At 36.9% G+C, this 26919-nt stretch overlaps 2 protein-coding genes across 3 annotated transcripts in view; both read left to right on the forward strand.

Annotated features, from left to right (window-relative positions):
* The window catches only part of LOC127638580 (carbohydrate sulfotransferase 8-like), an 80893-nt gene extending 79170 nt beyond the window's left edge, over positions 1 to 1723 (forward strand). Inside the window, exon 4 of the mRNA XM_052120158.1 lies at positions 641 to 1723. Coding sequence (XP_051976118.1) covers positions 641 to 1723 — 1083 coding nt within the window. The remainder of the gene's footprint in view (positions 1 to 640) is intronic.
* Positions 1724 to 7012: 5289 nt separating this feature from the next.
* Positions 7013 to 26887, forward strand: LOC127638369 (BTB/POZ domain-containing protein kctd15-like). 2 transcript variants are annotated; one of them, XM_052119859.1, is made up of 5 exons: positions 7013 to 8440; positions 10278 to 10453; positions 11808 to 11952; positions 16353 to 16658; positions 24179 to 26887. In XM_052119859.1, the coding sequence occupies exons 1-5, from the start codon at positions 8429 to 8431 to the stop codon at positions 24335 to 24337; spliced, it is 798 nt and encodes a 265-aa protein (XP_051975819.1). In that variant the 5' UTR covers positions 7013 to 8428; the 3' UTR covers positions 24338 to 26887. The 2 variants fall into 2 exon arrangements, with proteins under 2 accessions (XP_051975819.1, XP_051975820.1); XM_052119860.1 differs by lacking the exon at positions 7013 to 8440 and adding an exon at positions 8656 to 8781.
* The last annotated feature ends 32 nt before the right edge of the window (positions 26888 to 26919 follow it).

Below are 26919 nucleotides of genomic sequence, written 5' to 3' on the forward strand. Positions count from 1 at the left end.
AGAGCCAATTAATGGATGAGGATTATTAGGAGGCCATAATTGAGAATGGAAAATGGAGGGAATTTGGCCAGGACAATATTCAAGTCTTATATTGATCTAAATATTGATATCTAAATATACTAAATATGGATCTGTTTCTCACCCACACCTTTTATATCGCATCTGAAGATATCGATTTAACCACTGGAGTCGTATGGATAACTTTTATGCTGCCCTTATGTGATTTTTGGAGATTCAAAGTTCTGGTCACAATTCACTTGCATTGTATGGACATACAGAGCTGAGATATTCTTCTATAAATCTTAGTTTGTGTTCAGCAGAAGAAAGAAAGTCTGGGATGGCATGAGGGTGAGTAAATTAGGAGAGAATTTTTCTTTTTGGGCTAACTATTCCGTTTGAGGTGGGAATTTTCATGACTTTCATAAATAAATGACAAAAATGACATAATCTCTGTGATTCATGCCACTGTTTAATATTGTTAGTAGACAATAAAAAAACAAAAACTAAGAGAGTGTGAAAACAAGACTATTTTCTATAAGTTCCCAGTGTTAAAAGTGCCCAAAGTTATATACAGTATGTAAACTCCACTCAGCTGCAATCATTGTTGCTGATAATACCTTATTTTCTCTCTCACTAACAGGGACAGTGTTTTCATTGTCTTGACAATGACAGACAGGTGTCTGATCCAGCAGAGGACAGCTTTCCTAGTCCTTCCCACCCTGTACAACTTCCAGTCTTGTCTTGGGCCCAGCGCTCCTCTCTAATCAACCCCAGAGACATCACTGCTTCTCACATCACCAAGAGCCACCGTAAACTCCTCCTTAAGAGCAGTCCACTTACACAGCAGCCTTCCACTGACCCTCCTGGCCTTACCAAGAACAGCACAGAGCGATTGACCCAGGTACAGCAGTTCCGTCAGAGGCTTATGAGAGAGGTATGTGCCAAATACACAAGCAGAACAACTAAACAAACCATAACCCGTACGCATGTGTCCCGTATCTTTGTGGAGGACACCCACAAACTCCTCTACTGTGAGGTGCCCAAGGCGGGCTGCTCTAATTGGAAGAGGGTACTCATGGTGCTTCAAGGTCTTGCCCCGTCCACTGGAGAGATCCAACACGATGAGGTACATTATGGGAATCACCTTAAACGTCTTGACTCCTTTGACCACAAGGGCATCATCAAGCGTCTGGAGACCTACACTAAAGTCCTCTTCCTGAGGGAACCATTTGAGAGATTGGTGTCTGCTTTTCGGGATAAGTTTGAGAGTCCAAACTCATACTACCACCCGGTGTTTGGGAAGCCCATTATCTCAAGATATCGTACTAATGCAACACAGTATGCCTTGCGCACAGGAGCTGGGGTGACCTTCAAGGAGTTTATCCAGTATTTGTTAGATGTGCATCGGCCAGTTGGTATGGACATCCACTGGGAGCCTGTAGGCCAACTCTGCAGCCCTTGTTTACTCAACTACGATTTTATCGGGAAATTTGAGACTCTGGAAGAAGAGGCCAATTTCCTTTTGAGAAGCATTGGAGCCCCTTCCAATTTAACATTTCCTAGTTTTAAAGATAGGAACCCTAATGCAGAGAGGACTTCCTCACAGATTACAAGGAGATACTTTGCACAGCTAAATGCAATGGAAAGACAGAGGGCGTATGACTTCTACTACATGGATTTTCTGATGTTCAACTTCTCCAAACCATTTAAAGATTTGTACTGAGGCCTTTTTTACAAAAACTTGTTGGCTTGATGTTCACATTTTGTCTTAGTGAAGTTTTGTATTACTTTAAGATTGTTGTTTATTCATTATATTTATTTCAGTGATTGCAGGCTGGTCCTTGCTTTTACATTAGGTGCTTTCATGTTTTGTTCGATTGCTTGGACCGAACCCGAGTTCATTTCCTTCACCCTCCCCCTGCTGTTCTCTGTTCTTATCATATTATTTGTAGAGCTGTCAATAGATTTTAAATTGTATTTGTATTAATTACATGGTATGCTGATTAATTAATTTAATTAATCACAATTATTCGCATATGTAAATATTTTCTGAGAAAGCCCCTCATTAATTCAATATAGAATGATTAAATAACTATAAATAAAATAGATATATTTAAAAAAAAAACAATTCAGATCATTTAAATGCAATACATTTATTGTGGCAGATGAGTAAAGCACTGATAAGACAAAACCAAATTTGGCTTTAGAATTCAATATATTGTTTATTTCCAAGCCTATTATTGGCCTTCAGTTCACAGGAATACATTTAGCAGTTTTATTCATCAATCAGTCTGAGGTAGACTTATTATAAGAATGCGTCAACGAACCTGCATCAGACGGATGCTTTTGGAGGATCTCACTTTGGTTGCGTCATATCATAAAAATATAGTTTTTAGGTGGCTGTGTCAAATTAACCTTGGTACCTTAGAAAAACACATCTTGATATCCCTGCGTTTAGATTTGCACTCCATCAAGCTGTGTTTGAGCACAAGAACGTGTTCTCATCTAGTGTTGTCTGCTCTCAGTAAGTGTGGTTTGTTCTCTGTAGAATCTGCACGTTGTCTGTACAGTTGGAGTTTTCACTTACTGCCTCCTGGAGAAAACAAGTGGTACTTCAAACTTGAATTGCTCTGTTTGTATGAATATTTCTTGTTACGGTCCAGGGACATGATTAATTGCGTACATTTTTTTAAAGCGTTATTTTTTTATATAAATAATCGCACTGGATTAACGCATTCAATTGACAGCCCTTATTATTTGGGTCTAAACCGCGGTCTGATTGCATAATCAAAGTGAGTACAAGCGCCGGCTGTTTACCATTGTATCTAGGTAACAACTTGAGAAGACGTCACTGTGTTAAGTGAAGTATTAAAGTTTTTCTCTTTGGATTTACCACCAAAACTTATCATGCACAGAATGACACTTGTGTTTGTCTGCAATGGATGCACTGAATGTGTAATCATGTGATGAAAGTCAGCCTTTGTCTACCACGAGCCTGTGTAAGCTATTTATTTGGAGACATGTAGGTATGAGAAATGGATTAACCATAATAATTGCGATCGGGAGCCTGCACATCATCCAAACTAACCGAATTTTGACATCATTCGTACCCGGGTGCACACCAAAAGTGCTAATGTGAAAGCACCCTTATTTACAACATATTGGATGCATATTGACCAAACAAACCACTTCAAAATCCTTTGTGTATTTGAACACACTGTGCATGTAATTTGGCATAGTGTGACATGTTTTTCTCAGACTGCCTAGATTGAATAGACTTTACTCTTGTGTGTAAATTGTACTGTACTGTGTCAGATTACGATCACAAAGAAAATTGTGTGACTATGATGTTATATACTGTTAAAGGGACTGTTCACCCAATAATGAATATTATATCATGTTGTTACCCAACTGTATGACTCTCTTTCCTCCGCTGAACACAAAATGAGATGTTAGGCAGATTGTTAGCCTCGGTCAACATTCACTTTCTTTGTAAGAAAAAAAGTTGCAATCCAAGTGAATGGTGACTGAGGCTAATATTCTTCCCAACATCTACTTTTGTGTTCCATGGAAGAAAGGAAGTCATACATGTTTGGAGCAACTTGAGGGTAAGGAAATGATGAAAGAATTTTCATTTTTTCTAACGGAGTGCAAAGTTGTGCACGGTCAGTGCAAATGCAACTGTTGTCTAACTTTTAAAGATATGAGTGTTAATTCACTCTATATAAAGTGCAGTGATGATGTTTTTAGCAAAGTGACAGGTAGACATTTTTGCTGGAGTTGATCCATACTGGTATAAGAAAAATTTGATATATTTTGAATGTATAACAACAATTTGTCTACAGTGTGTCATGCATCAGCATGATCTAATATACTGTACTTTTGCCTTACTATGTCATTTTTTCATACCAGGTCATTTCCTTGCTCCTCATATAGTATAGTTTTCTGTATGTCAATAAATATGTTACCACCATCTTTTAACATTAGTCTACTGGCTTCTCTGTATTATTGCTTTCCTTGTTGTTATAATGAAGTCATTATATCATAAAATATCAGTCATTGCGAGGATGAACTAAATCTATGCCCACAGAAAGCTCTGAAGAATTTAAACTTCCATCATTCACAAAGTTTAGCAGATCTCATGTCCATTTCAGTGTTGCATTTTCAGTTCTGTTTAAAGGGATAGTTCACCCAAAAAACAGTTATTCACCTTCATGTTGTTCCAAACCCGTAACTCTTTCTATCTTCTGTGGAGCACCTGAAATAATTCCTGTAGAGCTACGTTCCTACGTTCTGCAGTCAGCTAATGAGTGGCGCCTTGTTGTACCAACACATAGGCATCAAATCCCAGACTTCCAGCTTCACTGTACCTCGTTGGTGAAATTACCTTCCCAACTCCATGAAGCAGACTCACTCTCTGTCTTCAAAATACGGCTAAAGACACATCTTTTCCATGAGCACTTGACCATTCACTCATAAAAAGAAAATATAGATATTCTTGCTGCACTCTAATCTGTCTTAGATACTATTATTCTGATTCAAATTGTACATTTGTAATGCAGCACTTTTTGTACTACTGTCTCCTTAAAATGAATGTATTATGATGTATTATTCCTCTTTTGTAAGTTGTTTTGGACACAAGAGTCTACCAAATGAATACATTTAAATTGAAATGGAACACCAAAGGAGATTTTAAGCAATGTTGTCCAGTCACCATTCACTTTAATTGCATCTATTCGCTTGTATTGCATCTATTATAATTTAAATATATGGTGACTGAGGCTGTCATTCTGCTTAACATATTCCTTTGTGTTCCATGGAAGAAAGAAAGTGCCAAAGGTTTGAAACAACAAGCATCAGTGTAACATGAGTGAATGATCACATAATTTTCATTTTTGGGTGAACATTCCATTTAACACACTATTTAAATCCATGGAAATTTCCTCACAATCAGCAGAGACAATGTTGAAAAAGAGTGCAGACGTTTTGAGTTAGTGTCATTTAAAGACAATTATGGTGATCCATTGTGGTTGTTTTGATCATTATGTTGATGACAATGTCACTGTAAATCACACTGTATTGTTTGATATATTGGCAAATTCCCATGGAGGTGTCAAAAACTAAATTTGCATTCTATAGTCTGTTTAACAAACATTTAACATAATATTTAGAAGAATATTTCAGCTCTGTAGGTCCATACAATGCAAGTGAATGGTGACCAAAATTTTGAAGCTCCAAAAAGTATATAAAGGCAGCATAAAAGTAATCCATAAGACTCCAGTGTTTTAATCCATGTCTTCTGAATGATTCAATCGATTTTGGGTGAGAACAGACTAAATTATAACTCCTTTTTCACTATATCTCTTGACATCAGCAGTGTCTTTGATGATCATGATTTCAAGCTTTTATGCTGTCTTTATGTGATTTTTGGAGCTTCAAAGTTTTGGTCACCATTCACTTGCATTGTATGGATCTACAGATCTTAGATATCCATCTAAAAATATTTGTTTGTGTTCTGCTGAAGAAAGAAAGTCATTCACAGCTGGGATGGCACGAAGGTGAGTAAATGATGAGAACATTTTTACATTTTTAATCTCTTCAAAAGGAATTTAGCAACTAAAAAAACCCTATAATTGCTTGATGAGCCAAACATATTTCCCATTGAAACAGGAAGTTTGGGTGAATCAAATCAAAAGGGTCATCCCTTTAAAAAAGAAGGGAACAAATTTGTGTAGTGCAACATGAGTCATCAATATTTTTGCTCTGATTTCCCGGAAGAGAGACTATACATTTTAAATGTGTTTACCTGTTAAAAATTTGACAAGATTTAGGAGTACACTTGCATTTAGATGGTCTCTAATCAAACACACATGAAGAAAATTGTTTTTTATTAAATGCAGTCTTCAAGAGCTAAAGTTCTATGTTTCATTTACATTTTAAAATATTATTTTTGGTACTATTCCCAAGTATTGGAAACAAAAGCCACCCCCCGTTTACAGCAGTCAAAAGTGGTGTTGATCTTTACATCTTGTCCTCCCGCTCCAGTAAGTCCTCTTTTGCCTGAAGCAACTGCAGCTCTTTTAGCTCCACCTCCTCGTTACCCCCTCACAGGGCCCCGGGGCCTTGACATCCTGTTCTCTCTCACAATCTACAGACTCAAAGGGCACATCAAATCAGCAACCATTTGTCATGTGGAAGACAGAACAAAGAAAACCCTCATTTCTCATACTTCAGCACCAATATCATATTAAAAAAGGAAGGAATAAATGAGAAAACAGGAAAATTAGTCACCCAGTGTGATTGGGTTTTGGAATTGAAGGACCCGGAGGCAGGAGAATAAGCTCAGAAGTAACTTTTAGAAATTAAGTTATTACAAAAGGACTCTGGAAAAATTAATTACTCTAAAGAAGTTGTAGACAAAATGCAACAGCATCAAAAAAATGTTCAAAGTTGCTTGTGAGGAGGTGATCCGTCTACTGATGAGATGTTTGAAATTACCAGTCATGTCCAGCAGATGGCGTGGTGATTTAATGAGGGGCAGCCGTCATGAAAAACAACAGAAATGAATCTAGATTTATTTACGCATTTATGAACATTGTACAGATTGTAGTTTTCTTTCTAGGCAAATATTGGTTCAGGCCTCTAAAAAGACTATTAGAATTACACATACATGAAAAATAAGTCACTACATAATTTAAATAATAAGATATCAATTTGAACACTATAATTTCTATACTATTATGGGTTAAAAAATAATAACGTAGACACAATATTAATGTAATAAAGGCTTCATTGAGACGAAATGACTTCATGTGAATTTAGAACGTTTCAGATATCTGTTGTTGATATCCAGGATGCTGTTTTGTTGTTCGGGCTGTTTTATTTGACTTGCTTGAATATAAGCTCAACTGCAAGATTGGAGATAGTAAGTGTTACTAAGATATAGAGTTTTTTGGCATGATGCATATGATTTGGATAACCATTACCCCCTTCCACAACAACCCCTGTAAATTAAGGAAATTAAGTGCGGGCGCTCGAGGCAACATTCTAAGCTATTTAAACCTTTAAATTTACATCTTCCTCCAGCGTCAAGTAATTGAACTAACTCGGGGCTTGTTCCGTTAATTGAACAAAAATATCTTGTCTCCCTGCTGTTCTCTTCTGATGTGGGAAACTAATTTCAGCCAAAGGCGAAGGGGGAAAGCGGGTTAAGTCCAAATAGTTTGCAACATATTCCTGTATACAGCTAGATTTGATTTGCTGTGTTTTCACTCGAGAATGTGTGCTATTATGTGGAATGTGATAACATAAGTATACGCCAATAGATTATTTGTTGGAAAATTCTAAAATTCAAATTTGTGACACGAAAATAGTGGATACCACCGAATTTCCCCTTTTGCAAAACTAAAAACTGTACTGAAATAAATCACATTACTATTTAATTGTTAATTTCGGAACGTCTTAATTTAGGCTATAATTTACATTCACGCTATCTCATTTGCCTCTGTTAATATTTGAATTTTTCCATGGAACTTCCCGTTTGGTCACTGGTTGGCGCCAGATGCCAATGAACGTATACAGGACATTTATAAGAGAGGGGGAAACAATATTACAACTGTCACATTTCCCTCATGTAAATCTGTTTCTTTTCAGCACATTGAACTTGTCTTCCACCTGAAAGCTGTGTGCCATTACAGGCAGACATCTCTATCTAGCCGCGCGCAAGAATTGAAATGGCGCGTTTGGCTCGAGGCGGATTGTGTGGGCGCCTTTTGCAGAGGCACAATGCATATAGATATACGTCATTTAGCTTTCATGGCCAGCAGAATATTATTAGAACGCTGAGAGGTAATAAAGAAAATACTATATAAAACAAATTAAAACGGTAGGCTACATTATTCTAAGCCCATATGAAACACGTCACAAATATGAAAAAACCTGCCGTCGCGAAGACCACATTGCATATTCATGCCTATAAATAAAAGTATATATTGGTTAAAAATCTCCTCAAGGTTAATCAAAGGCATGGCAAAGCACACAGCTAACCTAGTAAACCTCTATCCCCGCACACACGCTCATACGTGACAAAGTAGATATATATTCGATACGACTAAATCCCATATATGCGACCACTTCCAAATGTAAATAGCGAGATGAAATGTCGTTCTTGTAACTCGCCCCGGCTCAGGCAGGGTTGAACTAATTGTAGCCTAATCCTGCCCCGGGGCGTTTGGAGAGCCTTGAGCAAGAATTCTTGTTCAGCTGTCCTCTGTTATTCGGGCTGGAACGGTGTGCCTTAAACGCACTCTCGCGCTTCAACAAAAAAGGAGCAAGAAACAAACAACAACAACAACAAAAAAAGCACGAGACGAAGACACGCCACGATCGATCTTATGTTTTAAAGAGGGTTGAGGATACATTTACATCTATGTCTTCCAAGGTAAGGACGCAGGCTTAACCGACTCCGCCGTGTAGCTGTTGTGGAAAGTGTCTTTAACCGTCGCCGGTTTTACACCGACACCTCAAAGCGAGTTTTTAAAGCCACAGCGACCCAAATAGCGCGGCTATCTCAGCGTCGTTAGATTTGGCTGGATTTAGAACCCGGATTGCGGATTTGAAACATTTGGATTCTGTACGGAGAAACCTTTGAGTGCCGAAGTGGGTCGGACGAGGTTGTAAAAAAATTACGAAAAGTTGTTTCTAAAGGACACAAGCAATCTTCATCAGAGACTGCTAGAATCGTCCTCTGATTGCATCGGACATTGTAAAATGTTTGAAACGGTATGGTGGATTCTATCAAATTCTTGAATGCTTGTTTAGCTACAGTGAATCTTTGCCTTCATTCTCAGTGTGTCGTGCTTTTGCAGTTTTACAGCAGCAAGGGCTGATTTGAGTATAAAATGAGAGGGCAGTCTGAGCATTACTGTAATGCTGTATGAGTACAAGAAGGTATGGAGAGTTTTAGGGCTATTTTACGCACTCCCACCGCAGGACCTGGCGCAGTTTTAAAAATCTTGGAAAAATCTTGACATTTGCTCCTGATCTTAAATCTACTCAAACTGTTTAACCTTAAAATTTGCTTCATGTGGAAACATTTAAGTCAACTGTTTTTAATTAATTGTAAAATACTATTTACCATCACTGAATTAAGACTAATTTTTAGGGTTATATATGGTAGAAATATTTATTTTAGGTAACAATAGCAGGTTACCGCTTTTGACAGTGCATGAGTACAATTGAGAAAAAGTGGGACAGTTCTCCTGCAAGTGCTGCCTGGGCCAGAAACCCTTTGGATATTTTGTTCAATATTGAAACTTGAAGGAATAAACTCAATATCGAACTCTTTCTTGTTTTTTTAGCCTTTAACATGAGACCAGAGGGACACGTAAGATAACATGTAAATGTATAGTTAATCTAATGTCTAGATATCTTCCTTTATAAGCACATACACGCCCCTGAAGTGAAATAACATTGCTCTAGGCATTGTGCCTCTGGAAATGGGACTTAAACCATCTGTTTAGTGATGCGGTGGGATTGTTTGTTACTCCAAACAAAGGTCAATTTAACAGCAGTGAAATTTAGCCTACTTTGTCTGACAAGAGTGCTTCTTTACTTAATGGTTTCCATTAAATGTAAAGTGCTGTAAGCAATTTCAAAAAATATAATAAAAATGAGTGGCAATATCATTTGAAACTATATACTGACATAGCACCTTTTGACATTTGTGACCTTGGTGGGGGGTCTTGTTTGGCCTCTTTATAAATACCCTGTTTAATTTCAAAACGTTGATTCATTTGCTCTCAGAGACATTCAAAGACCTAAAAAAGCTGTTGGTGATGAGGTGTTTTTTGCGTCTCATGCGGTTGTCCAATATCTTTAATTAGGAGTTTACACTTTTCTCTCCTTTTCCCCTGGAGGTAGACACCTACAGTACTAGAATCCATCCCTCTCTCTCTCACACACACACACTCTCTCTCTCTCTCTCTCTCTCGCTCTCTCTCTCTCTCTCCCTTTCGTGCTCGCTAATAAGCATCACTCCGTTTCTCCCCTCTGGTTCTTTGAAAAAAGGAGGAAAAAACGGCAGGCAAATTTTCTTAATTAGACTTGTGGTGCTAATTCATAAGGTAACAAAAAAAAAAAAAAAAACTCAATTGAAGGGGAAGATGTAAAAGTGATCTGCTGCGTGCTTTCAGGCCAGAATCGCACCTCAGATCGTTGAGATTGAAGGGGAGAGGGGAACTGGAAGCGGTTTATTTGATACTGTGCTGTTTGTTCAGGAGGGAAGGAGCATGTCTCGGCTCTCTTTGACCCGGTCCCCAGTGTCTCCTCTGGTCGCTCAGGGAATCCCACTGCCGGCTCAGCTGACTAAAGCCAACGCTCCAGTCCACATTGACGTAGGTGGGCACATGTACACCAGCAGTCTGGCCACGCTCACCAAATACCCAGACTCGAGGTAAGACGACCTGTGTTTTGATGCTGACCGTTGAGCAACCTTTTTGGGGTGACTAATCATAGTGCTGTTGACAATTGTGGGGCTAAGCTGTCGTTAGTGGTTTGCAAGTTTGCCCATGTGTTAAGTTACAGCCATTCTGCAAGTTTTGTGGTCGAACTTCATTTCGCCTCTGTGTTATTACAATGTAGTGGCTTGTTAAGTTAAATTCTTAAATTATGCCCTTTATAATGCATTTTACATCATTTAAATCTAAAGCATGTACTTTTAAAATACATTTTTCACTGTTTAATGCTAATTTGTGGGTACTAAGTCAATTTAAACATAATTCTAATATTTTATGTAATCAAAAGAGACATTAGAAGACGTATTAGAGACGCCTTTATGTTGTCACACATTGTACATTTTGCATATATACAGTGAAATTATTTTAAGCTGGGGTCAGAGCACAGGGTCAGAGCAAGGCAACATCCTGATAAATATATGAACGCTAGTCTTTTAATGTGTAGAGTGCAATTAGGCACGATTTGACCACTGCCAGTTGTAGAATCGTGCAATTCCTACCTGCTGCATCATCCCAGCCGTTATCCACAGAGGTTTGAGAAAAAGAGAGGTAAAGGGACACCACCTGTTAGCGATGGTGTTGTGTGTGTGTGTGTGTGTGTGTGTGTGTGTGTGTGTATGAGTAAGATAGGAAGAGAGTGTGATAGCATTGCCACATCTGTTCAGGTTAACAGTGAGTGGCTTGCTCTGATTTATTAATGGCTATGGAGCAAGAGAGCAAGGGGACGGGAAAAGTAGAGGAAAATTGGGGAGGGCGAAAAGCAGACAGCATTTTAATTGCTTTTTGGAGAAAAAAAAAGAGGCAGAGATGAAAAACTAAGATTGCCCAAAGCTAAATGGTGAAATTCTAACTGGGGGAACGGCAAGACCATATGAGAAAAGGACCACCCGAGGCACAAAAGGGGAATTGGTTTTCTTATTAAGTGTTTTGCATCGGTTTCTAGAATGAAAGAGAGAAAGAATGAGAAAGAAAGAATAAAATAGGATGAGAGAATGAAAAAGGAACATCTTTACAAAGATAAAGTAGATTTATCAAAAGAACAGAAATAGCGGATGACATAATTCCAAACGGTTGACCCCGTTCCAGAGATTAAATCAGGTTAAATAATCAACTTTATTTTTTCTGTTTGCTGTTCAACTTATTTCAAATGTAAAATGTTGAGCATGTAAAATTACTTAAAGAGTAGGCTATTTCAGGAACCTGAGTTGTTAGGTTCTGAATTCAGGAATTGCTTTTAATACAACATGCCTTTTAATAAAACCATTTTTTTGATTTCTTATGATCTCTCCCCAGAATTAGTCGTCTTTTCAATGGCACCGAACCGATTGTTTTGGACAGCCTGAAGCAACATTATTTCATTGACAGAGATGGAGAGATATTCCGCTTCATCTTAAGCTACCTGAGAACCAGTAAACTGCTTCTTCCTGATGACTTCAAGGTAAAGTGGCATACTCAGTGTCTCTTCAGCAGGTCAAAACTTTTATTTAGTTCCTCGTGTAGCATCAGAACATCACGGTAATGGCCTTGAGTTGAAATAGGACAAGGAGAGGGCCACAGAGAAACCATGGTTTCAAGAACATAAAAACATTTATTAAGCCAATCTATATCATGTTAATCTGGGACATTAACTTAATGTAAGGGTTAACTTAAGGACCTATTTGTACTTGATCTAACCCTTCAAATTATTTTTGTTGATGTAACCTAATGCAATTTAGATGTTACCATACTAGATGTTTTGTCATAATAAATGGTATTTCAAGTATTATAAAATTTTTTATTGTTTAGTCCCCGCTGAAAAAACTAAATTCTATAAGTAGAGGTAGACAGATATATCAGTTTTACTGATTAATTGTTGCCAGTAGTTTCTTTATATATCAGTGATATATAAAATCCTCAATCAGGTGAATATAGGCTATAAAAAATGGGTAATAACTTGAATATAGAGCATTCTAACTGAACCAATTCTTCATAATTTCAAAATAAGAGTCCCAAAATAAATATGTGTATTTCAGACTTGTTTATAGTTTAAAGTTCTTCATTTTTTTCTGGATATTATTGGGATTTATACTAAATTAGGCATCTGTCTGTACCCTTCGTAGTATGGAAAGTCTAAGAATTTTTTTAACATTCTATTAATAGTTTTTAAAAAGTATTGGCTGATTAATCGGTTATCAGCCTATTCAACCTCCTTAGTTATCGGTATCGGCTAAATCTGTCGACCTCTATTCTATAGCATAGACTGCAGTGTAAAATTCTGTTTGTACAGAATACAGTGTTTTCTTACAATGTCAATGATATATTGGTGAAGTATTATATTCACCTCAGTCAAAAATCAGATGGGTATTTGTGTCAATGAGATTAATTAGGGTGAGGCTAGTCTCGTTTTTGCCTCTGGCTCCATGGCTAGCTTTCCTCATCGTATGAGGCCGTTTTATACCACCTCGTAAAAAATGTACTGAACGTGCAGAGGCACATCATTACATCCCATTACACTACTTTTTCACACTTCGCCCATCAATACTCTGACCTGTGTGAGTGGGAAAACTCAGCCAGAAAAGATTGAATGGACCGTTCTCTACACTTGGCGCTGTGAAACCACTTTTGGATTTGGCTGCTGCATGCTCATGACTCCAGCTTAGCAAGATCACCAAATCAATATGCGAGTCTGCATATGCCAAAATGTTTAATAGGTAATGCAGCAGAAATAACATAGCAGTAGTGAGAAGTACCATCTTAAAAATTTCAATTAAAGCCAAAATATTTATACAGTTGGAAATAACTTTCCACAAAGAACTTTTAATTATTTAACTTTTAAAACTATGGACTAGTTCTTTAAAAAAACGAATATGCTGTTATAAAAAACTACAATGTAACCTAAAATGGGCATAATGTGGAAAGATCTAAATGAACAGGTTTTATTCAAGTAAACAATATGATTTAATATGAGAGAATCAGCCTGAATACAATTGGTCATGCCAGCCAAAGTCATTTTTATGGGTTAGATCCAGACAAAAATGGACCTTAATGTAACAATCACTGGTTACCACTTTTTACAGTGCATAGCAGCAACTTAAGAATAAGGGTTGGATCACGATGTTCAACTAGTTGTCCAAGTTGACTATCTAGATTTTGTCTTTTGGATAGTTTTAGCGGCTGTGCTTTAAATAGCAGTTTGTGCTTTAATTGTTACACACTTTGCGCATAAAACCGTCTCTGAAAAGTTGAGCACCGCTGCTACAGCCATACACATTTAGAATGTCTGTGGTCATTGTGTCTCAAAAGATTTTTGAGTGTACCACCATGAGCTTATAGTTAACATACAGTCAAACCTTTAAAAACAGGCTTTCAAGGCCTCTGCATTTTGTTCCATTTCTTTTCTCTCGAAAACAGTTATTAAACCTTCCTTAAGACAGATTTGTCAACTAGTCGATTAGACATCCTACTTACTAGTTGATTTTTAAAAACCTGTAGATTTGTGTTCCCCTATTTAAGAATATTTTTCGACAAATGGTTGTTTCCAAACTTAAGAGGCTGCAAAGAACCATTATCAGAATATCTGATTTAAAATGCACACTGGTTTTCCTCTAGTGGAATGATACATTTTTTATTTCAAAGTATTAGTCTAATTGGTGACACTTTTGTACTTTTAGATGTGTTTGCTCTTGAAAAAAAAAGCATCATGTACCATAATCCAGCTTCATTTGACTGTATGGATATGGCCTAAAGACTAAATTCTCTTCTGTGGGCCATTACTTTTAGATTCTCTTTCCCAAAAGTGACTCAGAAGAAGCCCTGTTAAAACATACCCAGTTCTCGCTGGGAAACCTGGGAAAGAAGCAAAGCTTGTTTTTCTTTGAATTAGCAAGAGCCTGAAGGCCTAAAGTCTCTGTATCCATGTTGTCAGCACCAGTATGGGTGAAAGAAAGGAAGAGAAGGAAAAAAGGGGGAGAGAATGAAGAGTGGCTGAAGGAGGGGTGTGGGATAAAAAACAACTCCTTTTCTTGTGGTAATTGTAAAAGAGTGTCATGTCTGAGATGGCCGGTGCCATTGTTCTGATTGGCGTAGCCTGCAGTGGAATGAGTAATTTTACAGGGTGGGGATGGAGAGCCAGAACGCCAGAGATCACAGTTATCTCACACGGTCACAGAGGAAATAGGCCACCAGGTTCTGAACGAAACAACTGTAACAGTATTACAAGTTTAAATAGGTTTTCAAATTTAGATGATCTGTGTTCTTCAACCTTTACCATCAACCCTTATACAGGTTTAGATTAGGAATGTGCCAAACTACATATTTAGAGGACTAAGTACCAAAAACAGCTTGAGATGCAATGCAACAGCCAAAAATGTCAGTCTGAAAGTGTTTGGCTGTAGTGACATGTTTTCATTGGGATAAATTTAATGACGGTGCAAACTGTTGACCATTCCAAATGACTAGAAGGTTGGTGAACAACTAGTTCAACTCACCATCCTGACATATCCCAAGTAAACATATAAATATAGAGACTAAAATAACATATTATTTTGGCTGCATAAAATCAGTGAACATCACTTGTAACACTAACGGCATCTCAATGTTTAGAGCAGTGTCCAAAGCACTCTATTCATGCTGGAAATCCAGAATTATTTGAGATTTTTAAGTGTTTGTAACTGCAGGACTGAGGCACATTGCCATCTGGTTTAGTGGTGTATGAAAGGCGAGTGTAACTGGGGTAAATGTGCTTCAGGGTGAAGGAAGCCTCTGGCACAGGCAGGCAATCTGTGCTGTCCGATCAGAGTGTCTGTGCATGAGGGGAATGCTGGGAGGCATTTACCCCCATCCCCCTGCCCAATACTGGCTAAAGACAGGTCAGATGGGCAGAACCGCTCTATGTGTTGTTTGAGTGTGTTAAATGTAAATGACATGTGCTGCTTAGCATACTAAAATGAATTCATCATATGGGTTTGACATTCTATTCTTCTCTCTTATTTTGTTTTCCACTAAAATTAGTGTTTTTAAAAATTAGCTTTTGTAAAATTAAAAAAATGTAATAAAATCATGTTATTTCATAAGTTAGTTCATGATGCTTTTCTAGTTCTTTCAAAACATTATGAAAGCTCATATGTAAACTCTAAAAATGTCTTTATGTTTGCAAGATAGTAGCAGCTCTGGGAAATAACTCCTGTTCTTTAATATTTTCATATTTAATATTTTATTGTTCACTCATTTGCTTGTTTTTGCTTTTCTTTGTTTGCTCGATGGCTTATTAATTTGTTTGTATGTTCTCTTGTTTTCTCATTTGTTTGTTTAATGATTTGTCTGTTAATTTATTTGTTTGCTCACTCATTCGCTTAATGGTTTGTTTGTTCATTCATTAGTTTGTTAGTTTGTTTGTCAGCTGAATGGCTTGTTAAATAGTTTGTAAGTTAACTTGTTTGCTATTTTGTTTTGCTTAATGGTTAGTCTGTTTGTTCATTTGTTTGCTCACTTATTCACTAAATGGTTTGTTTGTTTTTTCATTCGTTCACTCAATGTTTTTTTTTTTAAATGTGTTCCCTTAATGGATTGTTTATTCATTAATTTACTTATTCGTTCCCTCAATTGTTTTAAAAGGTTTGGTTTGTCTGTTCATTTGTTTGTCCATTCGTTTGGTCAATGGTTTATCTGTTTGTTTGTTTATTTATTTGCTCATTTATTCGCTGAATCGTTTGTTTGTTTTATTCTTTTGTTTGTTCATTCGTTTGCTTATTTGTTCATTTGTCTACTTGATGGATTGGTTTGTTTGTTTATTCATTCATTCATTCACTCTTTTATCTTTCTATCTGTGCATTCATTTTCGTCGATGTATTCTTCCTGCAGGAGTTCCAGCTGCTGTACGAGGAGGCTCGGTATTACCAGCTGACGCCCATGGTGAAAGAGCTGGATCGCTGGAAACAGGACCGGGAGCAGAGACGAACAGCTCAGCCTTGTGAGTGCCTGGTGGTGCGGGTGACCCCTGATCTGGGCGAGAGGATTGCCATCAGTGGGGACAAGGCCCTCATAGAGGAGATTTTCCCAGAGACAGGGGATGTCATGTGTAATTCAGTCAACGCCGGCTGGAACCAGGACCCAACCCACGTTATTCGGTTTCCACTGAATGGCTACTGCAGGCTCAACTCCGTGCAGGTACAATATTGTCATTGGCAAAGTTCACAGTATTTGATTGTCATCACAAGTGATATATTTGATATACTTAGTGATGAACTTCTCGAAACCTAAAAAGTGTCTGTATTACAGTAATGACCAGTGGGGATTTCTTTAAGACTGCAAGGGAAGCTCAGCTTCCCCTATAATGTCAAAAAAATAATGGTCAAATATGTACTATTGTGTAAACAATTTATTGACCAAAAATGCTTTAGATGCTTTAGAACACGTTCATCTCGAAGACGAGTTCGTTCAGAATCAGCTACATTACATATAGCAGGTCGGCTGACTCGATTTACTTCTCATACATTCCCGTAGCGTCAGTGCATTTCCCTGTTGAAGCCGAGCATCCATTGACTTCAATGTGGCTGCTCTGAACAGTTTTTTTCAGTGGTCCGAAAATAGACGGTCATTGGATAAATGCTGCGATTATGTCCCGCCCACGGACGCTCAGCGTCTCTGGGGGTGAATGAGGAGTGGGCTGGCCCGGACTCCGGGCTTCCGCATGATGATTGGAGGATCTGTCGAAAGACAGCATCTCCTTTTGATTGACAGCGAATCTGTACTATAAGAAGTCACTGAAGCTATTTCGCGCTCAGTCCCATCGCGCATTTCTCAAGTGTAGTCGAAAGATAAACTGCTGCAACCTATTTTTTTATATTTGTTTGGCGAAATTGCTAGTCAATTTGCATAATACATTTCACACAATTATACACCACATTCCTTGTTTCAGTTTTACCAAGTTTAATATATTTTTTTTTAGAGCGTTCGTTCGTTCGTTCGTTCATTCATTCGTTCATACAGTAGGCTAGGCTAGCGTCGTAGGGGTGAAACTGCGCATGATGGCAGACGGTGCTAATATTGTCGGCCTGATTTTGGCGAAGCCATTTGAAAGTCTTCCTTACGAGGAAAAAATTAGAATTAAACAGCAGGGCAGATCAACTCCTAAGATTGATTTAGTGCAAAAAATAGGGTAAATATGTTTATAATGTAGGCCGAAAATGAGCTTCCCCTCTTTGAAAGACCAGCAGCCACCACTGGTAATGACAATATAATTCTCACCAATGAGAATAATGGGAATTACAAAAAACTTACAGTAAAATGTCAGAACGCATATGGTATAAGAATTTGTTACAGAAATGGGCTTAATTGTCATTAAAATATTCACAATGCGAAAATTAGAATGTTCCTAAAATCTTTTTTTTTTATTTTATTTTTTTTATCAGTGTTTAAAAGTGTTCTTTAGATATGGCTGGGTGCTTAATTGGGAAATGCAGGTTTGAATATGGCCTACAAAATATCTCAATCTCATTTCCTCTCTGTCACCAAATAATTTAATCTCGTCACTTCCATCTCACTCATTAAAAATGGCTAAAAGCTACAAAATAAAATAAGACTGACAAGTGTCAGTCACTTCACATGGGATGTTTACATAGGAGCCGTTTGTTACAATAAGGGTTATTATACGACTTTAATCGTTCTTTAAATACACTGAATACATTCTGTAGGATTTACTAATTTCAAAAGTTTAAACATGGACTTTGAAAGTCTTCTTGATTGGAGGGATATTTAGAATGTTGTGCTGATATGTCTTTAAAACAGTTTAACTCCTGCCAACAGGAAGCGATAGAGATGTGAGAGGGTGAAAGGTGTAGTAGGCAGGTGTGTATAAAGGTGTGGTTCCACAGCTGCTAAGGTGCAGTTATGCCCCATGAGAAATTCTCACATACTCCACGATTTGGCTGTTTAAAAGGTGCTGCAACACATATGACCCCAAACTAACACATAGCACTTTGCACATATGTACAAATGTACAAACATACATGCTAGTGTATACACAGACACTTTCACATACACTAATGTTATAATGTCCGCTACTTTGAATCCTGGAGGCAGTGGTAATGTAGGAAAAATAGTCATGAAAATAAGAGAAGAGAAGGGAAATGATATGCATAATTTATTTTTAACTCTTTTAGACAAATCTTTCGGTTTGAAAGTGCTCCCACATTTCTTTGCCCGAAGCATTTTAAACACACATGCTACATTTTTAATACTGTACTTTGGTTTCTTTGAACAACCTAAACTGGTTTATGCTACTTTTTACACATGCCTAATTGACTTGCTGTATAACTAATTAGCGGGTCTGATAACACTTATTTTTTTCCCACTTTTGTGCTCTTAACTTTGGATTTTTTTGTTGCGTTTTTGACACAAATCTCAGTGTTCGTGAAAACCTACCTAAGAAACATGAGAAGATAGATCAGAAAGGAATTATAGAGGGCGAGAGATATAGATAAAGACAGAGTGAGAGAGGGAGTTTGTTGCCAAGAAATTGTAGCCGTTTACTGTAAGAAAGTTCAAAGTGATGCAACCATCAGAGAAGTGAGTGTAATGTCAGAATCATATTCTTTCATATCAGTGCATGCATACTTGTGAGGCTCGTGACATTCATGATTTTATTTGCTCATTTACTCCATACAGTTCTTAATATGGATTTATTTTATGTAACTAATGACAAATATTAAACCAATTAAATACAGGGTAAGTTTAATCAACAGCATCTCCGGCATGCTTTCGATTACCACTGAGAATAAATTCAGTTTTTTAAAAACAAATAAAAAATGCATTGGGGTAGTTGACACATAACATGTCCATAGACTATTTTATAATCAGCATTAGGATTTTAGGTTAAAATGTATAAGACTGTATTATGAAAAGTCTATATTTTAGATCTTGTAACTGGTCTTGTACGTTTTCACCATTTTTAATCACCTTTTGCCTTCACTAGTTCATTTTATATGGTGACAAATTCATTTTTAAAAATATAAATATTTCATGTAGTCTCTCAGTTAATATGATGTCATTAAAGCTGTATGCTAAATGCTGGACATATCAATTCCCATTGACAGAAATCCAATTATAATAGAAGTCTATGGGGAAATTGTTGTACATTTCCCCCTTTGACTTCCATTGTAAGCACGTAACTGTCAAAAAAAAATGTTTTTTGCAAACTGTGGGATGAGTTTAAATTATTTTCTCATGTAATAGATCTTAAATTGTAACCCACAATGTTCCTTTAATTGTTGACATGAAGTGACCAATTAACGACTATTCGATTCTACTGGAAGAGTTCAAAATTGTACAAAAACAACAACATTTTTTATTATAATTTGTTTCTGTAATACTGATGCTATAAAACCTAACTTGAGACTTAATACCGATAGATCTTTTTACACAGTAGGTCCTAGAATCAGTCTGTTCTTGATGTCTTTCATAGCTCCTAAGAAGTGTTCATTTCCTCTTCAAGTTTCTCTGCAGCCTCAACTTCCAAAGTGAGGATAAGAGTGGACATTTTTTCTCAGGTCCTGAGCAGTTCAAATAATTCCATCTCTCTCTCTCTCTCTCTCTCTCTCTCTCTTCGTGGAAGGACTTTTATCTGGCTCTGTAGCCCCGAGCCACAACTTTCATTTTCATGTGAAGCACACTTGAAAGAAGTGCAGGAGTAAGTGAATACTCAAGGCTGCATGTATTGAATTTAAAAAAAATCTACAATCATTCCAGCAGATAAAACATTTTGTTTGCTTTCATTCGCTGTGGAAGAAATGACAGTGACAGTGGATGCCCAGAGACGGCTCTCTGACGATGAGGGTCAGATCTCTGACAGTGGCTCAGATTGTGTGTATTGGGTTTGTAATGAAAGAGCCAGGCGGCTTCAGTGTGGGCTGTCAGTGGGGGAGCCTATTCTCATTTGACTCTGCATCAAACCCCTGTAAACAGCCCAGGGGATGTCTGCTCTCTCCTTCTCATCCCAAGTGGATGGTCTGGAGTGAGAATCGTCTGAGGGTAATGCAAGCGTAAAGTTGTTGATAGCGCTGTTACTGAGATTGCACATTTTAATAGCGTCTTGATGCAACTATGTAAAGTGCTGATAGAGAGGCGTAAAAACTCCTACCAGTGCTCTGTTTCAAAACCTTGTCAGCCGCCTATTCAGAGGAAAATGTTATTGATCAGAGGTTGCTCTGACATAGCTCAGGAAACATAATTGAGTTCTTGTTTATGCTTCATTTAAGTATTAACTTTGTCTCTGTTATTCCTAAAATCCATTAGGAGAAATAAAAATAGACAAAAATGAGACATGAGACATTTGCATGCACGATCTTGCAACAATTATACAAGCTTAAATCCTTGTAGGGTAAAGTAAACGCCTTAAATGATTTCGCGTTAAACGCTGTTTTCTTGCATTGTTGGATTTTCTGAATGGGCTGAATTTAGGTAGTTATCAACGTATTGGTGTGCATGTAAATGTATGTTTATACTGTAATATAATTTAGTCTCAGAAGAATTTGATGTGAGATCTTTAAGTTAATATTGAAATCTCTTACTTTTGAATCTTTTCTAATACTTATGTCATTGACAAATAAGGTTGTCCAATGTGTTAAAATGAGAAATCTTTTAAAAATCTAGTTTAAAACACTTGTGTCATGTTCTCAGAAATGTATTCTCTCTTTTTTATTTCTACAAAAAAAAAAAGAAAACTTGTCATGTGGTGTAACCAAGAAAAAAGTATTATAATACTTTCTTTGTACCTTGAATACATGAGAGTATAAACATTGTTCATTTAAAGTTTTCAAACATATATATATATATATATATATATATATATAGATTTATATATTAATATTATGAATTTTTGTGTCAAGAATATCAAGAAGTTTTCTGAGGGTTCCACCACATGACATAAAATTATCATAAAATTATCAAAATAAATATCAGATGTTTTTAAAACTTCACGCTCAGTCTTGAAGGTCTAAAGGTTTCCACTCTGTTTTATGGTTTTTATGGTCAACATAAACAACAAAATGGCTACCATGTTGGTCCAAGAAAAAATATCAGAACAAAAATTGACAAAAATGAGCGTCACTTCATTGACCCTTTGGACACATGGCCATAATATGCACCTGTTACCCTCTGTAATAGTATTTTATGATGAATTCTGTCATAAGAATCCACATTATGATCATAAGAAATGATCATAAAGGATGTTTTGGGCTGTTTCTATGAAGCATGCTTAAACAGTGTTGTAAGAAAGTTGCTCTACGCACTATTATTGGCGAAAACTTGTTAATAGTTTGAATTAAAAACATGTACATGTTGTAACTGTACACTCGTCATAGCGATACAAATTTATAATAGACAAAATATTTTCTTGAACTGTTCTCTTGGCCATTTTTGAAAGTGCGCAAATGTCAACACTAGGAAGGAAAAGTCAACCCATCGCTAAACTCCGACATACCTGTTTGCCAGTGTTTTTCTTTTTTTTATATGGTGTCTTTTCACCATGGAGAGTGGCTCACAACCTTTGCCAGATTGTGTGACTAGTGTCAAGATCTGGTTGGGGCATTTGACCTCTAGAAATCTGGCAACTTCACAAAACGAAATCTAATTCTGACCGGCTAATCGCCCTTATTCAAATTCTGTTATTTGTCAAACATAGAAAATTGTATGTTTTACTGACATGATTAGTTTTAAGTAATGCATGCCACAATTAATCTCAAGGGGATGAAAAGGAGGGATGGTGGTTTTACAAGGTGGATGATTTTTGGTATTTGTTGTAACAAGGGGGATGGCATCCCCCCTCAACTCGAGCCATGAGAAGCACCTAATAAACTGTTTGTCTGCACTGATCTCAGAACAGTTGAAATGCATCTTAATTTCATCCTTACTCTATATAAAGTCTCCGAAAGCATCATTTATCAGTTTTGGATGAACCCATTGATTTTCAATTTTAAAATGCACAGTATATATAGTAATGCACTTACTAATGTTAATTAATAGAACCTTAGTGTACAGTGATAACAAAATTAATTATAAAAATATATATTTAAATGAAAAGTTATTCAAAATAACTAACATTTCAACATTTAAGGGAATAATGTCCCAAAATCCACGTATGTGGACATCATGTTTATTAGCGCACCGATGCATGAAAAATTAATGAATTTTTATAAGCGGCATATCAAACGAAACTACAGACACTACTCTTTACACCCAAACAGGTTTCAATTACAAAACGTAAAGAGGTTTCTTACCAGAGGCACTTTTGTTGACACTGCACCTGTAGAAGCGCTTCATAGAAATTGATGTCATGTTGTTGTCACATGACTTGGTGCATCAGAAGTCTAACCCTTAAGTGACAGTCTAGAGTCTTGTGAACAGTACTTTGTTGGTTTAAATGTATTTAAATTATGTATTGCCTATAGCGAAGGCAAACTACGACGTCCACGCATGTGGACACAGGGTTGTACATTATAAAATTATATTCAGTACTGAATAGTATAGATGAAAAAAAGTTGTGTAATTAAACATGATGTTGATGTAAACATGTATGCTTATTCGAGGATCACATCATTAGCTTAGCAACATGCTAATTTCAAACTCCGTGACTGCCCACTTTTTGAGCCATCTTTGTTCTGGAAGTATTTTTCTATAGTGATTTCATAGAATTCTCCTTAAAACATTTCTAAGTCATAAACCAACAAGCTCCAATATCAATTACATTACAAACTTTGATTTGAAGCAAAAAAGTATTTGAAAATTGGACAAAAAGACAAAGGTGTGTACTTAACGTCTTTAATGAGGGAATGAACTACAATCTCATGGAGCGTTGTAAATTAAGTAATCTAATTAAAAACTATGGACAAATATAAAACTGATTAAAAGTGGTTTATTATAAGCATAGAACCAATATATTTAAGTTTATTGCCAAATATTCAGATATATACAAATATATATATATGTGTGGGGAGACCAACTCGATAACGTAATTTACAATGTGTCGTGAAAGTCTCCGGTCGCTGCTGGGCTCTTTTGCCGTGATTTGTTTGCAGCGGTTCTCTGATTGGTAGATTATTTCCCTGCTGGATTATGGGTAGTGCAGTTCTTCACCAGAAATTCCGCAATTAAACACGATTAAAAAATAATTACGATGAAATAATGCAAACTGATGGGTTCAACAGAAGCTTATACCATTTAACATAGACTGCAATCAGAGCAGAGACGGGCCACTTCTATTAAAATGAATGGGAGTAATTGGAAAGCCGATGGCTTTTAGATACAGATATTGCCTGTAAATCAACTCGAGAATGCACATGCACATTAGCTGGTATCCTTAGAAATAGCTGTCCAGCCTGCCCGGGAGTGTTCCATAGATGGCCGCCGAGTGGACTCACTTGCCTTGAAGGGGACTTTGCTGCAAGTTTTACTTCTGAAAACCAGACTGTTGCCCCTGCAGTGCACTATTTGTGTGGCTTGCAGAATCGCTGGCTATGTCGAACGTTCCAGATCAGTTACTTATGAGGTTCCTAAAGGTTAGGATGCTGCCTTAGAAGGCAACTGCCTATGTAGATAGGAGGTAACTCACAAGGCTTTGGAACAGAATTGAAGTTTCTCATATTGTACAGAACTTCTCATAATACTGAAAATCTTCCCCTGGTTTCTCTTAGGTCTTGGAGAGACTCTTCCAGAAAGGGTTCAGCATGGTGGCGTCATGCGGCGGGGGCGTTGACTCCTCCCAGTTCAGCGAGTACATCCTGAGTCGAGAGGACAGACGGTGTCAAACCAGCCACACACCCATCAGGATAAAACAAGAGCCTCTTGACTAGACCACTAACACCTCAGTCTGCTTTCGAAGAAGAAAAAAATGCCAGCGAACAAACACAAGACGTTCATTTGCAAGAAGAGTCTCCTGTTTGACTCTTCGGACTCTGAAGAGGAGTGAAATCTTAGTAAATGTACGATAAATATGGCTTCATTTCATTGACGACCACAAAACTTTACTTTACAAAAGAAAGCAAGACACACAATAGTATTTCAGCCATGTTTTACCTTGAATTGAACTATTTAGCTGTTGCTTTGTCTTGATACATGAAAAATTCATAGTTTGTTGATCTTTCACATTTCCACAGTTCATATTTTCTTGGTGTAGTTTGAAACCATGAGGTAATTTTGCCGTTGTATGTGCATAAATGAAAGAAAAAACTCCATAAGGAAGTTAAGCTTATGGCGCACACATACACATACCTTTCGGCCAGAACATTTTCAAATGATGCACCAGTCAGATCTCCAACCTTACAGGCAAAATTAACAGCACAAAATACAAATCTGTCCTCCATTTTTAATCTAGATATCTAATGTTCTCATTTTCCAGTCCCATCTATGTAAATCAGTTATTTTATGACCTACAGGTTTATTGCCTCACTACATGAAGGATATGAGAGCAGTTCTCAGAAGTCATTTGGTTGTAAGTGCAGACTTCTCTGTTCTGGCTATGTAGATGCTTTGACTAGAGGCTACATGGTTAAAGCAGGCAGCCTGGTAATGCATTCATTGATGGGCAGAGAGGCTTTTTGTTCAAGCATGTCTTAAGGGAAATGTGGAATCATTTGTGAGAGCTTTTCTGATGGCATTGCTAACTCTGATAGTACACAAAACAACACTTGATATTTATGTTGGATGCCAGTTTTCTTCAAAACTAGCCGTGAACGTGCCAAAAGAGTTATTGTTGCATCTAGCAACATATGACTTCATAAAGTTCCTTATACACTATTACTTTGATAACCGTTTTAAATGTTAAGCAAAGATCTCTTGTAGATACAATGCCCTGTGCATCCAAAACAACATCTTGTTTGATGAAGGCAGATTTAGGAGAGGGTAAAATGAGATTACTCAGATTGTTATTGAATGCAGCACTCCAGGGCTGCTGACACTGTATATTAGAGGCGGTGGTTGGACCATCGGAGAAGAGAGGGGATTACTGTGCCCCTTAAGGCCCAAAGACATTGGAGACAGACGGGTTATTGGTCAGAAAGGATGCAGGCGCCTCTCCAGGAGCTAAGGTCACTTTCCCACAATCCCTTTTACTCACGCTCTCCCTTAGCTAAATCGCTATCAGAGAAGCAAGGAGAGAGACTGAGGGAGAATACATCTGAAAGGTTAATTTGGGTGGCTGGTAAACAGACTGAAATGCGTAGTTTTGTAAAAAAAAAAAAAAAAAAAAGCATCATTTTTAAGGCATTCTGCCACACAAATTTAAAACTAAGGGTCAAGGAAATGTCAGATGTTGAGTTCTGCTATGTGCTGTCTTAACTGGACAGCAGCAGACAAAACATGCAATTATCCAGCAAATGTGTCCATATTTATCTCCTTGATTGGTCACACATTGTACATAATGGCTCACTGCAGCTTTGTATGTCCCCCTTAATATAACGTACCATCTCAGATTTTGAGCTCAGAGACAATATCATAAAAAGATAAGCCTTCAAGGATGCAATCTGGTAACTTTGAAGGGGATCGATGAATTTGTCTCCAGTGCGAAGATGGTCGGAGGAGCCTCGTTGGCATTACATACAAAAATCATGAATTAAATACTGCGCTAATGGATGTTGTGTCAAGATGTACAGTATATTGCAGTACGGTCCAAATGTATATTATTTAAATAAAACATTTTTTTGTAATGGATTATTATTGATATGAATCTTAGTGGTATGTTAGGCATGTGTTTATTTGAATTGTCACATTCTTTTTGTAATTGGTGTTGATAAAACAAAACTTTAATAAATTGTTGGATTTCTTTCCCTATTTTAAAGCATTGAAAGCATGCATGTAAATGTACAAAAAAAACTTCAAAACAAATGTGCCCTGAGCAAACAAGGCAATACATTTTTTTTTTGTATGTGGTTGCATTTAAAATCAACATGAAATCAAATCTTACTTTAATTCAAAGTCCTGGATGTATTGTGAACAATTCATCAGTGGGTGATTCTCACAAAATCTGTTAATAAAATGTCCTGGTCTTATTTGACCCCAAATAATAATTAAAAAAAAAAGTGAATTATATTGTACCTAAAGAAAATAAAGCCTACATTTAGAAACATTATAATTTTTTTACCGAAATGTGTCCAAGCATTTTACTTTCCCCCATTGTTTTTTATAAGAATTCTCAGAATTACCATAACACAGTAATTTGTATAACATTTTAAAGTAATTTTTTTTCACTAAATTAAATTTGTTATTAAAATCAGTAAACATGAAAGGCAGTACCAAAAGAGTACTACTATGCTGTATAAAATACTTAAAATGTAAATAATAATAATAAAAAAATCACATTGCAGTAATGAGAATGTAATTTTACCATCATTTTGTTTTTCGCATTACTGTAATGATAATTGGGGGTAAATGTGTGTCA

The sequence above is a fragment of the Xyrauchen texanus genome, chromosome 46 (assembly GCF_025860055.1).
Source record: "Xyrauchen texanus isolate HMW12.3.18 chromosome 46, RBS_HiC_50CHRs, whole genome shotgun sequence".
Classification (NCBI taxonomy): Eukaryota; Metazoa; Chordata; class Actinopteri; order Cypriniformes; family Catostomidae; genus Xyrauchen; species Xyrauchen texanus.

Bases quoted from the DNA above. Each gene is read 5' to 3' on its own strand.
- LOC127638369 (XM_052119859.1), top strand. The intron at 10,454-11,807 runs GTAAGACGACCT...ATCTCTCCCCAG, and splicing joins ACCAAATACCCAGACTCGAG to AATTAGTCGTCTTTTCAATG. The intron at 11,953-16,352 runs GTAAAGTGGCAT...TTCTTCCTGCAG, and splicing joins TTCTTCCTGATGACTTCAAG to GAGTTCCAGCTGCTGTACGA.